General features: G+C 50.5%; 2 protein-coding genes across 3 annotated transcripts; one reads left to right on the top strand and one right to left on the bottom strand.

The window, feature by feature from the left end:
* Positions 1 to 110: 110 nt before the first annotated feature.
* PAAF1 (proteasomal ATPase associated factor 1) lies at positions 111 to 14611 on the bottom strand. Its single transcript, XM_074919112.1, has 12 exons — positions 14511 to 14611; positions 14385 to 14425; positions 13717 to 13820; positions 12928 to 13017; positions 9231 to 9329; positions 8398 to 8548; positions 6108 to 6302; positions 5677 to 5768; positions 3302 to 3417; positions 2137 to 2219; positions 1404 to 1486; positions 111 to 500 (listed from the first exon to the last, which is right to left on the bottom strand). Exons 1-12 carry the CDS (start codon positions 14555 to 14557, stop codon positions 423 to 425), a joined length of 1179 nt encoding a protein of 392 aa, XP_074775213.1. The 5' UTR covers positions 14558 to 14611; the 3' UTR covers positions 111 to 422.
* A 70-nt stretch (positions 14612 to 14681) lies between these two features.
* On the top strand, positions 14682 to 16019 carry COA4 (cytochrome c oxidase assembly factor 4 homolog). Of its 2 annotated transcripts, none has more exons than XM_074919307.1 (2): positions 14682 to 14731; positions 15586 to 16019. In XM_074919307.1, the coding sequence occupies exon 2, from the start codon at positions 15598 to 15600 to the stop codon at positions 15862 to 15864; it is 267 nt and encodes an 88-aa protein (XP_074775408.1). In that variant the 5' UTR covers positions 14682 to 14731; positions 15586 to 15597; the 3' UTR covers positions 15865 to 16019. The 2 variants fall into 2 exon arrangements, with proteins under 2 accessions (XP_074775408.1, XP_074775416.1); XM_074919315.1 differs by lacking the exon at positions 14682 to 14731 and adding an exon at positions 14847 to 14895.
* The last annotated feature ends 618 nt before the right edge of the window (positions 16020 to 16637 follow it).

Raw genomic sequence — 16637 nt, 5'->3', positions numbered from 1 at the left:
TTTAAACATAAGTTTTCTCGGACAATTTCTTTTCCACACAGGTGTTATCAAAGCAGCTGCTTTATTTCAGTCCTGTGACACCGCCACCTCCAGCCCTCCCCTCCCTCACACCCCGATTTTATCTTCCCCCCCACCCCCTGAAACAGCAGTTCTGCAGCAGTGAAAAAAAAATGGTTGCAACACAAGATTCTCTCTCCAACGCCTCAGAGCTGCTCTCCAAATTAAAAATTATCAAAGTTGTGTCGTAGAAAGAAATATTACCTGTCACCAAACACCTCTGTACAGAGCCTGGTCATCACAACAGCCTCAGAAACTTCTACCTCAGAAACGTCTATATACACATCTCAAACACACTATACAGGAAAATAAGCTTTTAAGAGCTATTTTGACGCATCTCTCCACCATTTCGCCAATCCAAACACTTAAAGGTCAAAAAGTTGGTATCTCCTCACTATCCCGTCTCTGCAGCACGTGTAAATTTGCTTCTCCCAAGAAGCTACCTGAAAAAGAAAGAGGGGGGGAAAAAAAAAAAAAAAGAAGTATTTAAGCACAGCATTCCTTAAGTGACAGTTAAAAGTAAAATTTTCAGAGATCAGCTTTCCTTTTGGACTTTTACAGAGGGAAGGGGAGGTGAGTGTCCCCTAAAACAGGATTAGCAGGTTTTAAAGAACAGGTTCAAGGTTTTGCCAGGAGCTTAGGGACTAGCTAAGTGCTCACACAAGGGTTCTTCTGTTAGATCCGAAAGGGAAAAAAGCCTTTTTTCACGCTTTTCTCATGTTTTGCTCGTGCTGATGAGTCGTGCAGGTAAAGTCTCAGCCTCCTGTGCAAGGCTGGGTGTTACCCTTAAGGGTGCATGTTGGCTAGGACAGGAGGAACAGCACCACAGAGCTGGAATGGGTTAAAAACAAGAGCTATTTTCCACCAGCACTACCAGGTTGAGAGCCCAGGGAAACCAGGTCAATCTCCCCAGTCTGTGCAAGCACAGCGGGGTGTCTGGAAATACAACAGCAAGACCTACTTTCTGGTCTTGTGTCACCAGGGGACAAGAGAAGACAGGCAGCTGCTGCTTTTACCCTCATGATTCTCTGAGCACAATTAATTCACAAATTCTTTACAAAACACAGCTCTGCCACAGCTACTCCAACAACCAAGCTACTCCAGTGCTTCAGTTTTGCTCCTGCATGATGGAGATAATGCCAGCGTGTGCCACAGAGGATCTGTTTATGCAAGATATTAAGATTATTCAGCTAGGAAAAATAAAATTTAAAAAAAAAAAAGAAGAGTCAAATGCATGAAGGATCCCGTTGTGAAGGCTGCAAATCTAGAGATAAAGGCAGGTGCCTGCTACCTGACATTACCTTCCCCTACACCCTTTATCTTGGGTGGTACATCACATTCCTTACCTTGTACACAGGGTCACAGTCTGCTTCTGTGAGATCCAGGACATAATCAAGGTCTTGCTGAACGATAAAACAGGTCCCATCACCTGCATGAGGAGAAGAGATACCAAGCAAGGAAGGATCATCAGCCAATTAGTAAAATAAGCCGTGCTCTTAATTACAAACAACACTAACAGGCCCATCAGAAATTCCTTATCACAAGGTATGGAGTTCCCAGGAAGAGGGAAAAGTGCTGTGAGGATGGCAGAGAGATGGGAGAAGGATCTAAACATTGAGAGGGGACTTTGAGGCCCTATTTTGGAAGAACACAGGAAAAAAACAAAATCACAAGGCAAAAAGCAACCATGCAATATTACAGAACCACAGAATGGTTTGAGTTGGAAGGGACCTTAAAGATCATCCAGTTCCAACCCCCTGCCCCGGGCAGGGCCACCTTCCACTAGCCCAGGTTGCCCAAAGCCCCGTCCAACCTGGCCTTGAACCCTTCCAGGGAGGGGGCAGCCACAGCTGCTCTGGGCAGCCTGTGCCAGGGCCTCACCCCCCTCACAGGGAACAATTTCTGCCTCAGATCTCACCTAAATCTTCCCTCTGACAGTTTAAATATAGCTCCTACTACCTCACCTTTTTGCCATGGACACTGCCCAGCCAGGCAGCGCTTAGATTTAAGAGAGCAATACCCACAAAACTCTGATTCAATTATATCATTTCTACTGTAGTAACACAGCACTCGAGTTACCTTGGCTGGCAATAAATCCATCTCGGTACGGGAGCAGTGAAAGCACTGGTGCTCCTGATCTATGGATGACCTGGATTGGAGCACTACAAAAGAGAGAGGAAACAAAGAATGAGTATTGTGGTCTATAGTCAAAAGCCCATTCTAACGTGCCAACACTGAAAGAAAAAACGTGAGTTAAAAGGTACATGAGGAGAACATACAGGACATGAGGACTGATCAGTGGTTTGCAAAGTCTCTGTCCTCTAGAGGCAGATGGAAATCAGCATTGGTTTTCCCACAGATGTTGCCCAAGGATCAAAGGGGGGAGAAAAATTTAGCTAGCAGGTGAACACCAGCACGCCTCCACGGTGGGTTACAGACAGGGATTATCCTTCCCAAGACACAGACAAAAGCTTGGAGCTCATCCAGCATCAAAGACTCCCCAGACTTCAGGGCCAGCCTCCCCAGCCCCCACCCAAAAGCACCACCTGGACGCCTCCCTGCTCAGAGCTTGCTTTTGGCACTAACAGAATCCAGCTTAGTGCTGGACCCAGGACCTGGCTAAATGGTAACATCATACACAGACAGCTGAGTCTCCCCAGTGAAGGAGAGGGAGGGATGGGGCTTTTGGGAGGAGGAACACACCTGTTAAGAAGTTTTCTGCTAAATCTCTCTACGTACACACGTCCACTGATTACATCTAATCACACAGATATTCATATGTAACATAATATGCACAGTACATGAGCATAACTTTACATATAAATAAGCTTTCATGTATAATATTTATCTGTTTCCCATATACCTTTATCCAATTTTTAATATATAAATCTATCTATAAAGCAATTATTTGAGAGGTAAGGCTATGCCAAGAGCACCCCAGTCACAAATCAAGACTGAAAATCCTTTCAGTAACTAAGGAACCTGCACAGAGCCTGTAGTCTTTTAGGAGGTACTTTCCAGAGAACATCCCATTAAATCACCAACACGAGGAGGAGTGTCCTCCTCAGTGCCCCCCAGGAAAAAGAAACATCCACAGGAGGCTGAGCAACTCCCAGTGCCACAGCTTGGGCTGTATCCACCCTTCAGAAGGGGCACTGTCTGCCAGCACCCTCAACTTGTCTCTCTTTCCCACTCAAAAAACTGGCTCTGGCTGAAATACGTGCAGTCCCAGGCACTCACTCACTTTGTGTTTCTCACATCCAGCTGATAGATGTTCCCATCCTGAGTCCCTGCTAGGATATAGGCACTCGAGAGGAATGTGCAGCAGTTGAATGCGTCAGAGCCAGGAAAGAGGAACACCTGAGAATAGGGGAGCAAAAGCAAGTGTCAGACAGTCACAGGCGAGGACAGGGGACACCCAGAAGATGGAAGCAATCACTTAATTTGCAGTCAGTACAGTGGCTTTCATGAGTCATGGCACAAGCTGGCAAAGCCAGAGCGAGGTTAGTAACCCCTCAGCTCTGCTCCAAGACGAGCAGAAGGGCGCTCCAGGATCAGTCTTGCCAAGCCAGCACAGACAGTGCAGTCAGTGAATGTTCCTGGGTCTCCTTTGGAGACAGGATGTGTCACGGTGACAGGTGAACCAGTGCTAGGCTCAAAGTAATCCTCAGACACTCATGGAGCAGCCAGACCAGATCTGCAAAGACCATTCCTTCCTTCCAGAGCTGCAGTCATCTTAGAGAGGCTGTGAGCTCCTTCCAGGTGAGCCCTTGACATCTCACTGATCAGCCCTGGTTCCACCGTATCTGTTCCACCTAAATTTTACTCACCACAAACACCACAAGCAGCTTCTCAAATCACAGACTGGTTCGGGTTGGAAAGGACCTTAAAGAAGGCCATCCAGTTCCAACCCCCTGCCCCAGGCAGGGCACCTTCCACTAGCCCAGGTTGCCCAAAGCCCCGTCCAACCTGGCCTTGAACCCTTCCAGGGAGGGGGCAGCCACAGCTGCTCTGGGCAGCCTGTGCCAGGGCCTCACCCCCCTCACAGGGAACAATTTCTGCCTCAGATCTCATCTAAATCTCCCCTCTGTCAGTTTAAACCATTCCTCCTTTTCCTCTCCCTCCCTGCTGATGACGAGTCCCTCCCCCCGTTCCTGCAGCCCCTTTCAGCCCTGGGGGGCCGCTCTAAGGTCTCCCCGGAGCCTTCTCTTCTCCAGCTGAACCCCCCAACTCTCCCAGCCTGTCCTCACAGGGGGGCTCCAGCCCCCCCAGCATCTCTGGCTCCTCTGGCCCCGCTGGAGCAGGTCCGTGTCCTTCTGCTGTTGGTGCCCCCGAGCTGGACCCAGCCCTGCAGGGGGGTCTCCCAGAGCGGAGCAGAGGGGAGAATCCCCCCCTGGCCCTGTGCCCCCCCTGCTCTGGGTGCAGCCCAGCACACGGGGCCTTTCTGGGCTGCCAGCGCACGGGGCTGCCTCACAGGCAGTTTCCACCCCCAGCCCCCAAGTCCTTCTCCTTGGGGCTGCTCTCCAGCCCCTCCTGGCCCAGCCTGGGTTTGTGCCTGGGGTTGCCCCGACCCCTGGGCAGGACCTTGCCCTCGGCCTTGTTGCCCTCCCTGAGGTTCAGAGGGTCCCCCCTCTCCAGCCTGCCCAGGTCCCTCGGGATGGATCCCTTCCCTCCAGCGTGTCACCACCCCACACAGCTCGGGGTGGGGGGGAACGGGCTGAGGGTGGGCTCAGCCCCACTGTCCGTGTCCCCAACAAAGATGTTCAACAGTGCTGGTGCCAACCCCGACCCCTGAGGACACCCCTCGTCACTGCTCTCCACTCGGACATCGAGCCACTGACCACAACTCTGAGAGTGACCCCCCAGCCAATTCCTTACCCACGAGTGCTCCATCCATCAAACCCACGTCTCTCCAATTTAGAGACAATGGTTCAATCTGCCACATCATCAGGAGCTCCTGTCCTCCTGCCCAAGATGGTCCTGATAAGATCATCAGTAGCCAAGTTCTCCATCTCCCTTTGCCAAGGGGAGGGAGATAAGATGGACTGGTGACCACCTGAAGTCCCCTTCACACCCTAGTTAAAACCCCTGCCAGAATAAATAGTAGCTTCACACCTTGGCTGCGTGAGACAGCCTGCAGTTCCTGTTTTCACAATGACATCTACTGGCCAATTTTAAATAATCCTCCCCATTTCTGGGTTAAATTAGTGAGCCATTCGTATTCCTCAAACCCCCACATAAAAATCCAGCTAGCAGAAAGAATGAGAAAGCATCCCTTTATGGTACCAGGTTTTAGTCTCTCCCCCACAGAATACAGATGGGGGGGAACACTGCAGTGTAGGACCTCAGCCAAAGCCCTCCCCTGCCTCCAGCCTGGTTTTGTCCTTTTCTGTGCCACATAGTGAACCTCACCAAGGGAATGGAATGGGATTAACACTAACCAGTTCAGCCATCTATGTTAGTTTTAACCTTGCTCAATACCTCAGCATAATGCTCTGCACAACCACGTGAACAGCAGCTTATTAATCAAGGAGCTGCTGCAGCAGCGGAACTGATTTTATAGCAGCATCTCAGAACAGTCTCCCAGGCAAGTACTTCGGATAGTCTCCAACTCCTTACCGGCTGCCTGCTCTGCAGTCCCACTCCTTGAAGTTTCTTGTCTTCTCGAGCCAGCAGCAGGATTTTCCCTTCCGTCCCAATCTCACGTTCACCTGACAAAAGGACAACAGTTAATTTCAGCAGTGGCTATGCACAAATCTTGATGATACCAAAACCTGACAGTTTAGATCACACCCTGCTTAACCTACAGCAACATTCCTCCAGAGCCTCAGGCACCAGCAAGGCAGGCCAGTAATCAAGGAGACCCCAGTCTTAATCACTCAAAACTGCTTGATAAGGCTCAATTCCTCCTCAGGACTGGAGTGCTGATTCCCTTCCCTAGGCAGTACAAGGGCACACAGCAGCAAGTCACACGCTCGGGATTATCAGTGAGAAACCTCAGCAGTTTGAGACAGGGGGATGAAGGTGAATTTTAAGAGAGAGATCCTTACTAGGAGCTTTTTCAGGAATGCCCAGGTTCAGTGAGTTGTCAGCAGTGCCCACGGCGATGCCGTTGACAGGAGAGCCACAGTCAGCAATGACACCCAGACAGGCAGATTTTCCACAGTCCCAGAGACGGGCGGTGCCATCTCTAGAGCAGGAAAGGACATTTCTTCCCCGATCCACAATGGCAGTGTCCAAAATACCTGCATCAAAGCAAAGGCCACGATCAGACAGATGGCGTGGAAGGCGGAGAGACAGAAAGAACCTCCTATCCCAAGGCAAACTCAACTACAAGCCCCAAACCACCGTCCCCACGGCAGCACCAGGCAAATTGTGCAGGATGCGACGTGGGGCAGGGAGCCACGGCATCTAGAAAAAGATGTATGTGGAAAGCAGCAGCTCCCACAGAGCGAGAGCCACTGCCTGGCACAAAGGCAAGATGTTACCAATATAATGATTGGCAACACCTTGCCTCAGACTGAGGTGATACAGCAGCTGCTGCTGAGTTTCTACCTCCAAAATTAACCTCTGACTTGGGCAGAAAACCGTCTAGCCCAGCACTCTTAAAATATTGCTGAGTCCAGACCTGGATAATCCCAGAAGTTGTGTGGCGCAAGCAGCATCCATATTATCCAGCGACAGCAACATCAAAAGAGCAGTTTTTGCAGGTGCCAACATCTCCTAACAGCTTTTATTTCACTGTGGGATGTTTAGTCTAGATGAGAAAAACGACACGGAGGTTTTTTTGGAAGGGAGCAGTCAGATGGTTAGAAGATTTAATTGATGCTTTCCCTACAGAAGCAGTCATCAAACATGACAAGCTCAAGTGACAGGATAAGCCAAGCAAACTGACTGCAGCAGTTTGGGTGAGAGTTATAAGCACTGAATAAACTTCCGAGCCATCGGGAGATCAGCCAGCATCATTCTGACCAAAGCTCTGTTACACCGCCTGCCACGTTTTGTAGACGGGACATTTGTGGCAAAGTACTTTGAATCCACACCAATAGAGCACACAGGAACGCTGGCAGGTTCAGTGCAAGACAAGTTTCTGAGTTAATCAAGTTTGGGGCTGTCAGCCACGTCGCTTATTGACCTTTTCAGTAAAGCCTTGCACCTCGTGAGACACGGAAAACAAGAGCCTGTACGGAGCGGTTAGTTGCTTACGGAGGAGATAACTTGGGGCAGGGCTTTGGGCGTCTGTGGCATCATGTGGATGCCACATCCACAACGCACTTGGACTTGCTCACAATCACCCAAGCGTTCACGTGGGCATCCCTTAAGAAGTCACCATGACAAGACAGCTTCACTGTGCTCCAGGCCAAGCCTAAACAGGAGTAAAACGGGAGCCTGCTTAAATACTACATATAAATCCACACTGATTCTGAGCAAGGGGGCCTGGAAACCAAATCTTCTCCACAAAGATTAACAGGGGCTTTGTGCAGGAACTTGCTTTGATCACAGCTCTCAGAGGTCTTCTGAGTAGCTCATTTTCTTCATCCCTTGCAGGTCTTCACTAGGACTAAGACAGCACCAATGGGAGGAGTTTGCAGTGTAGACCCTGAATGCACAGAACAGCACTAAACTCACGACGCAAGGTGACCAATGCATCCCCTACATGAGGACACGAGGAGGGTAAAGAATTTACTCTCATTTTCAGCAGCGAGACCATCAGCAGGGGCAGAGCTGAACATCTGCCCTCAGCACAAGGGTGAACAAGTTTATTCCAGCCCTTCTTAAGAAATAATCACTTAAGAATCCTTGCAGCTGCTCTTGCTGTGCCTTACTCAACAGCACACATCTTCAAGGCAGGTAACTGCCTGTCTGAGTTCTGCAAGTCAATAATAAACTGCTATATGCTTTTCTGGGCAAGTGAAAACAAAAAAAGCAGCTCTGGAGCAACTGAAGGCAAGGAGGATGACCTGGCTGCAAGCAGGAGGCATTTCCAGTGCAGGCAACAAGGCTCCTGAATGGAGGTGGGAGCTCCAGGGAGTTGAGACTGCCCTGGAGGAACAGAATGTGCTCTGCCTCCTCCTCTGGCACTCACAACAGGCTAATGGACTGCTTCTTCCCTCTTTTTACCTTAATTAACAAAGAAAATGCAGGTTGGCAAGAGAAACAGTTTCATCTGTGTAATACAGCAAGTCCTTTAACTCTGGGAGCTTGATAAAGATACTTCGGACATCAAAACCAAATGTACAGCACAAAGTGCAGCAGGCTGGTGACTGAACATTAGCTCTCAGGTGCAAGGCAATTATACACACGGCAGATCAAGCATTTTAAAGGATGAGTACTCTGTACCTCCTTTGTGACCTTTAAATGTTACTACGCAGCTGGCATCTTCTGCTGACCAGATCTTTAGCTGGGCATCCATTCCCCCACTCAGAACCACGAGGCCCGATGGGAAAAACCTGCAACAATTCACATCATACACATGGCCTTCCAATAGTCTCTGGAAAAACAAAGAACTACGTGCTAGTTCCGTTGTTATCATTCTTACGCCGAGCAATTTTTGAGCTATGACACTGGAAAACTTGGCTTTTCCAAGTGGGTAGAGGATTAAACTCAAATCCTCTGGGTTTGCATTCCTGGAACTGATTTATCTGAAGTCAAAGAGCTAACAGGTACACTTTGGGCCTCCCTCTATCATTTCAGTAGCTAATTACATAGCAAAGGATACTACATTTGTTTCTAATACCAGGTTAAATGTCTTTATCCTTTGCCAAACAAGCAGCTGACAGGTTAAGCTCCACAATAAACACCTTAACTGGGAAGGCAGCTAGCCACGATGTGGTTAAACCATCACGGGCAGGAATCTTTTCTCCTCACATCACCCTCTCTGCTGCAGAAGAAATTCTGAACTGGTGCCACTCAGGTTAGAAGCTGTCATTCCTAACCATCCATTTTCATTTTCACCCTGGGACTCCTCTCCGGATTGCTGAGCATTGTTTCCCTTGGGAGAAATCACACTTTCCAACAGATTTGACTTAAAACCTCCGAGATGTCAAGTTTCAATTAGTTTTTCAATCAAAAGCCAGGTTCTTGCCCGCCCTAGAGAACAGCCTGACCCAAGTCACGGCCAAATGACTTCAGTAATGTCACAGACAACACACAACAAAGCTAGACGCTCTTACTCTTATTTCTCCGTTCGCAGCCTGCCAGATTTTCATGGTCCCATCTGTGCTGGTCGACACGCCAAGCCCTCCACCACTGGAAATATCAAGACAGGTAATCTGCAGGGGGGTAAAACCACCAGAAGTTAGCTTTATACCACCCTGTATATAGGTATTTCTGCTCAAGAGCATAACTCTGTACCGGGGGAAGCCTGTGAATTGCATCATTCAGCACTTACCTCCCCAAGACATACTGCTGGACTCATTTAAAAACACCCCAAAGAGCTTCCATACTCCTAGCTAACAGCTTCAGCCTGGTAATATCCCAACAGTTCAGCAAGGACTCTGCAGGCTTTCTCACATCACCCTCTCAATATGTTTTATGAGCTCTTAATTAAGCCCTTAAGGAATCAAAAAACAAGTGGATCCTGAGGAGCAGGTTTTTTTTCCCAGAGGACAAGGGCAACATAAAAAAATCCTTCTCAATTTATCTGTTTACACAGATTGCTGCATTCCTCCTTCAGGAGCGAGCTGCTGATCTGGGCTGACCCACAGCCAGGGCTCAGATGAGTTGGGTGACTGGAACCTGGCACAAAGCACCCCAGATTTCTTGTAATTGCCACCACACTTGACAGGGAATTTGTTATTCTTTGCCTGTGACTTTGCAGAGATCCGCAAAGCAGGGAGAACAAGAAATGCTGAGTCAGAAGCCTGCACAGACAGCAGCTGTTTCAGGTTTACCCCAGGTGAAGCAGAAATCTGGATTTTTCTAGCAACTCCTGTACACAGCTAAGAAATTGAGCCAAGCTGTTCCACGCTAGCCTGAGATAAGTGGCCAGCTTGAGAGCACCCCAACTCACAAGCCCACAAGACATTTGTTTGAGGTATTTATGAAGCCAACGGCACAGCCTAAATTTTCTGAAACACCGACTCAAAAGTCGTTCCTTATGCAGGCAGGCTAACTCCTCACCCAGGCTGTCACACCAAGGTATTAACAACTGCCCGCTGTGCATAAACACGGGGAGAGCTGAATACTCTTGAAGAGAGTAGATGTTGATCTTACAATCTTGCAAAAGGGGAGCCTTTCCCATGACGCCACGCATCACTGCTGCCATTTGGGAAAGGCAGATGCATTTTTGTTGTATAACAAGTATTGTAGCCTGGAAAGGAATGACTAATGTCTTCCAAGTGACAGAGATATTTCCAATACATATTGCAGTGACACTAAAAAGGCTGAAAAAACAACTGTATGGGTTTTGTTAGAACAAGGGTTAACATTAGTGTTGCATCCTGCAAAAAAACAATACAATATCACAGCTACGTAGCGGAATAACTACCTTGTCTTGCAAGATTTAGATTCTGAGGTCATGCTGTATTACCTCCAAAAGCTTCCTAATAATTGCGTTTGCACTCTGCGGATTAGAAGAAAATCCTACAGTGGCAAAATCCACTGACAGAACTGAGAAATGCAGATCCACCATCAGAAAGGCAGATCACGGTTCTGTTGTCATTCCAAGCCTCCTCACCACCACAAAGTGCAGGTTTCTGGTCTTAACGTGCACAGTCTGTCAGTCCCAAGGACCAGGTAAAGGATGAGGCTGCTCATCTTCATCCCATGCTTCAGATTTTCTGAACAATTAATTACTCTCAAACAGGACTGGGCTTTGTCCAGCCTCTTGCAGGTGCTCAGCCTTAGCTAGCAGCCAGCCTGAAGAGACAGTCGGATTTACTACCACGTTCACAGGGAAACCTGAAGATATGAGTAGACTGAGAGACTTTGCCAAGAAAAAACTGACAGCTGGAAGCCTGAGATTTGACAGTGCTCTCGGGCAGACCAAATATATAACAGACCTGCATCAACCTCCAGCTGTTTCCAGATGTTGAGGACGTTCTGTGGCATCCTATTGCTGCACGTGCATCAGGCAGGGTTTCTGGGGACATGTCACACTTCAGTCACAAGTTTTCCTATTCAAGCAAGAGTCAGACCAAACTGCTCTCCTCAAAAGCTCCAACAGCTCAAATCACAACTAATTTTAAGAGGGTGCAGGATCAATACTCAATCTCCACTTAAAAAAAAAAAATAATTGGGGATTAAAACAGGAATTAGAAGATTTAAATAAGAGCACAAAGTGATGGTTTAGCTGTTAGAATGGCTGTTAAGTACATTGACTTACATACTGGTAATGTGAGAAATATATAAAATGCCACTCACGTTACCAACATAACAAACCAGTCTGTGGTAATTTGCTCCCTAGTTAAAAACAACAAAAAAAGCAGCCTGTGAAGGTCATTCAAGCAGGAACGAAAAGCCTCACTGACATCTGACAAACCCCCACATTTTCAGGAAGGATATGTAAACAGGCAAGGCCAAGCATAAGTGCTCAGAACAAGAGGCAGCAGGTAAAAAGGATAACTGGAGCTTAGACCACATCAGCTTTAAACTCATCTACATATTAATAGATACTGCTTCAGCTGCTTTCCAGAGGAGAGATCTGCAGTGCAGCTGTAACCCATCACACCCATTTGACAGCAGACTAAACACACTCGCATTTCCATTTTGCTGTGCTTTGAATGTTGATTCCATTTATCACACAAAAGGGCAGCTGGGGACTCTCAAGTAGCACAAAGCTCAGAGAAGTGATTCACCTCTGTCTCCGGAGCTGCCTTACTGCCAAGCTCCGTCTCTCAGCAGAGCCCCACTTCCTCTTAAAACAGCTGTGGAGATGCAGAATTGCCTTTATGTCAAAACGCACCTTGATTTATACTGCTTTTGAGCTTCACTAACCAAGATTGACTTTTCAGCAATTTCACCTGGGTTTATCACAACAATTTACTCAATAAATCATGAGACAAGTGTTCTAAAACTTCTCCACGAGCCTTCAGAGGACTCTCTTTAGGGCAGCTGGCTGTACCTGCAGGCTAGACACTCTCTAGTTGCTCAGATCATTTCCACATCGGGTTAAGCGTTCAGGCAAAGCACAGACTACTTTCCAGCAAAGCCAAGCTATATGCTTCTCTTCAGTGAAAAAATGAAATTTCAGGTCAGATTCAGCCTTTCTGTATCACTGTTCAGCGAGAAGCTCTATTTGTTGAACCTCCAGATCGATGGGGGTGCAATAAGGAAGGTTATTCAGCAAAATGAGTAGAACTGCTTTTAAGTGAGAAGCTCATGCAATTTTATTTTATTTTTTTTTTAACACAAGCTCAGCCTTTCTGGTCTCTGAATTCCCACCGGGTCAAGATGAGTTGATACAGCATTCAATTCCCCGCCCCGCAGAAATTCATATGGCAAATATCAAAGACAGCCAATTTCACTACATGGGGGCAAACAGGTGCTGTGAACTGGGAACCGATCTGAACCAGTCAGAGATGAAAAGCTCAGTGCCTGGAACCTCTTATTTTTATCTTCGTTTTCGGCACACTAATTTACAAGTCTTATTCCTTTAAACGGGGATCTGTCATGGGCCTGAAAGAAGCAGAAATTAGATCATTTACCAGAAAACAGTCTAAAGAATTTTAGAGATTATTTTCTGGGTATAAACTTAACCACGATCAAGTTCTCCAAGTTTCTACAGTCTGATTTGGTTTATTACCTACTTCACACACAAAGTCACGCTGGAGGTCACCCGTTCAGAATGAAAACTCAATGGTCAGGGACACACTGTGAAAGGTCACGGTCGTTTCCAGTTACTTCCCACTCAGTTTCAAGGTTACTTACACTTTTCTGATGAATTCTACAAAAAGTTGTGTACGGAGCCAGGAACTTTGTGGACACATTCTCGTGAGGACAAGAAATAAGAATGCTTCTCTAGAGGAGGAAAGAGAGGAGATAAAGAATTAGAAGTGCTATTAATCCTACTGAAGAAACACAGAGGCTGCCAAGGTAGAACTATGATCTGAACCTGGCCGTGGTCTCTCACAGTCTGAAGACTGATGCAAAGTGCAGCGTTGGGTTCATCTCCTTACACATTATTTAACCAAGTAACAAGCAATAGACCAAGAGGGAATGGCCTCAAGCTGCCCAGGGCAGGGTCAGGCTGGCTCTGAGGAAGGATTTCTGTGCAGAAGGGGCTGTTGGGCGTTGGAATGGGCTGCCCAGGGCAGGGGGGAGTCCCCGGGATCCCTGGAGGGGTTGAAGAGTCGGGCTGAGCCAGCGCTGAGGGATCTGGGGGAGTTGGGAACGGTCAGGGTGAGGTTCATGGTTGGACTGGAGGAGCTTCAAGGGCTTTTCCAACCTGGTTGATTCTGATCCTGAAGATGCAGACTCTCGGTGGCAAGGGACAGCCGCTACGGCCTGGCCACCCACGACACATAGCCCCAGCTTGACTGTGGGATGCTACAGAACAACTCCGGGGCACTGCACAGGTGGGAGGCCCACGGCATCTGGATCAGACCACTCAGGGGACTGGGCAACAGCTTTAAACTACTATTTTAACTATCATAAGAGTATCACCCCTTCGCACGTGGAAGACGGTTACCAACCCCCGCTCCACCTCAGCCCTGGCACCTTGGTGATTTTCCCAACCACAAAGCCTTCGGAGGCCACGATGTCAGGGATGCCCCCAGTGCTGAGCCCGCGGCGGGTCAGGCTGCCGTACAGGGTCGGCTTCCCTGCGGGGAGAGCAGCCATCAGCTCGGCCACCCCTCAGACCCACCTCAGCTCACCTTCCCCTCACCCCCTCCTAACCCACGAGGCACCCCCATAACCGCCCTCACCCCCTCCTAACCCACAGGGCGCCCTCCCCAACCGCCCTCACCCCCTCCTAACCCACAGGGCGCCCTCCCCAACCGCCCTCACCCCCTCCTAACCCACAGGGCGCCCTCCCCAACCGCCCTCACCCCCTCCTAACCCACAGGGCGCCCTCCCCAACCGCCCTCACCCCCTCCTAACCCACAGGGCGCCCTCCCCAACCGCCCTCACCCCCTCCTAACCCACAGGGCGCCCTCCCCAACCGCCCTCACCCCCTCCTAACCCATAGGGCGCCCTCCCCAACCGCCCTCACCCCCTCCTAACCCATAGGGCGCCCTCCCCAACCGCCCTCACCCCCTCCTAACCCATAGGGCGCCCTCTCCAACCGCCCTCACTCCCTTCTAACCTACACGGCTCCCTCAAGCCCTCCAGACACCCCCTCAGCCCGCCTCCTCCGGGGCCTCTGCAGGCCCCTGAGCACTCACCGGGGCTCCGGCAGCTCAGCCAGGCCTCACCCTCGTCCCTCCTGCGGAGAAAAAGAGCGGCGGTAGGCGCGGAGCAGGGGAAGGGGCCCGGGACTAGAGAAGGAGACCCAGGAAGGCCGTGCCCACCTCAGCGCCTGGTTCCAGTCGCTCTGGATCCGCAGCGTCGCCGCCATCTTGCCGAGACACCCGCACCCCTTCCGCCTCCTTCCTTCCCATCAGGCACCGCGGGGCAAAACCGGAAAAGGAAGGCGCCCTCCAATGAGAGAGCGCTCCCGCCGCAACGCCCCGCCCCGGAAGTTCCTGCTCGGACGTCAGCCTTAAAGGGGTCGCGCTACGCTGCTGGGCTGGTATGGGGGGCGGGCCGGCATCGGGGGGACATGGAGGGTGCTGGGGAGATATAGGAGGGAGGGGCTTAGCGCCCATGGGAGGGGTATGGAGGGTGCTGTGGGCCTGTTGGGAGGAGCATAATGGGTGTTGGGCACCTGTAGGGGAGATTGGCATCCATGGGAGAGTATGGGGGCGTGGGCACATGGGAGGGTGCTGGGCACCTATGGGTGGTGGTGGGATGCCTGGGGAGGTGCTGGGAACCCATGGAGGGGATGAGCAGTATGGGTTGGGGGGTGCTGGGCACCTATGGGTGGTGGTGGTATGCATGGGGAGGTGCTGGGCACCCATGGGTGGTGGTGAGATGCGTGGGGAGGTGCTGAGCACCCATGGGAGAAACATGGAGGGTGCTGGGCACCCATGGGTGGTGGTGAGATGTGTGGGGAGGTGCTGGGCACCCATGGGAGAAGCACGGAGGGTGCTGGACCAACCCATGGGTGGTGGTGGGATGCCTGGGGAGGTGCTGGGAACCCACGGAGGGGATGAGCAGTATGGGTTGGGGGGTGCTGGGCACCCATGGGTGGGGGCAAGGTGAATGCAGGAGGTGCTGAGCACCCATAGGAGGATGCATTGGGGGTGCTGGGCACCCACGGAGGTGTGGGGGCTGCATGAGAGGGGGTTAAGGTCCTCCTGGGGTTGTATGGAGCATATGGGGGCACCCATGGGAGCATGGAGGGTGCTGGGTACCCACGGGGGTGTGGTAGGGTGGTACTGAGGGTGTTGAGCACCCTGGGAGGTGCCCCCAGAAAAGGGGGCCATTGACCCAAATAAAACTCAAGGGACCAGCAGCACCCCAACGCCTGCCACCTCCCTCCAGCGGGGCTCAGCCATGGCACGACCCGGCCACGCCTGGAGCCGCCCGTCCTTGGAGGAAGATGAGGAGGCCGAGGACCCGTTGGACGCCATGATCTCGCGGACGGGCTGCGCGGCGCAGCACCGGGAGCTGCAGGAGTGCATGGCGGAGCGGCAGGACTGGCGGCACTGCCAAGCCCAGGTCCGGGCTTTCGGCGAGTGCATGGCCCGGCGGCAGCGCCCCGGGGAGCCGCACCGGGCAGCCGGCTCACGCCAAGCCAACCCCTCACCCGCCGGGGACTGAAATCACCAGGGAACCCCCACTCCCAGCACCGTAGGAAGGGGGTTGCCGTGCCATTTGACCCCTTTTTTCGTGTTGTTTTTTTTTATTGAAGTGGGTGGAGGCACTGGGTAAATCCATGCTACATCGTTGGGAAATTAAATCTGGTGACGTTTGTTGCTCTGGCTAAAACGTTTGTCTTCATCTCCACTGCTGGGGATAACTGGGAGCTCGGAGGGGATGGTTGTGGGGTGAAATGGGGATTTCCAGCCCAAAATGTCCCAAATGAGGAGCATTCATGGCACCCAGGCTGTCAGAACCACAACAGCCCTGCTGTGGATTTCCACTCTGTGTCCTTCCCTGCACCATCCCGAGGCTTTTCACAGCAGTGACAACCTCATGTCCTGTGGGACAGGATTTTGGGGGGCAATTATCTCCTGGGAAGCCCCAGATGCATTAGGGATGGGGGGGGGAAAAAGGCTCTTCCAGAATGGAATACTCCTCTGAGTAAATAAGCTCTGAAAAAGAAAATAAAATTGTTTTTTATAGGCTGGAAAGGGAGGGGCGCCCGTGGCTTTTGTCAGGAGGAAACATTCCAGGCTGTTTCCCAGGGAGGTGGGTGCTGGGGAGCCAAAACTCATAACCAGCATGGGACCACGAGTGAATATCCAGCAGCCTCAATTTGGGGGAGAGTGCTAATGAGTTATTTTCCCTTTTTTTAAAGAGCTGGAGCTTAGAAAGGAAGGAAAAAAACCCAACAAATAAATGAGGTTTTGGGCATGAATAGAACCTCCTCT

Source organism: Athene noctua, chromosome 1, assembly GCF_965140245.1.
Source record: "Athene noctua chromosome 1, bAthNoc1.hap1.1, whole genome shotgun sequence".
Taxonomy (NCBI): domain Eukaryota; kingdom Metazoa; phylum Chordata; class Aves; order Strigiformes; family Strigidae; genus Athene; species Athene noctua.
Note: the sequence above shows the minus strand (reverse complement) of the source record. Positions and strands in the feature narration are given on the sequence as shown.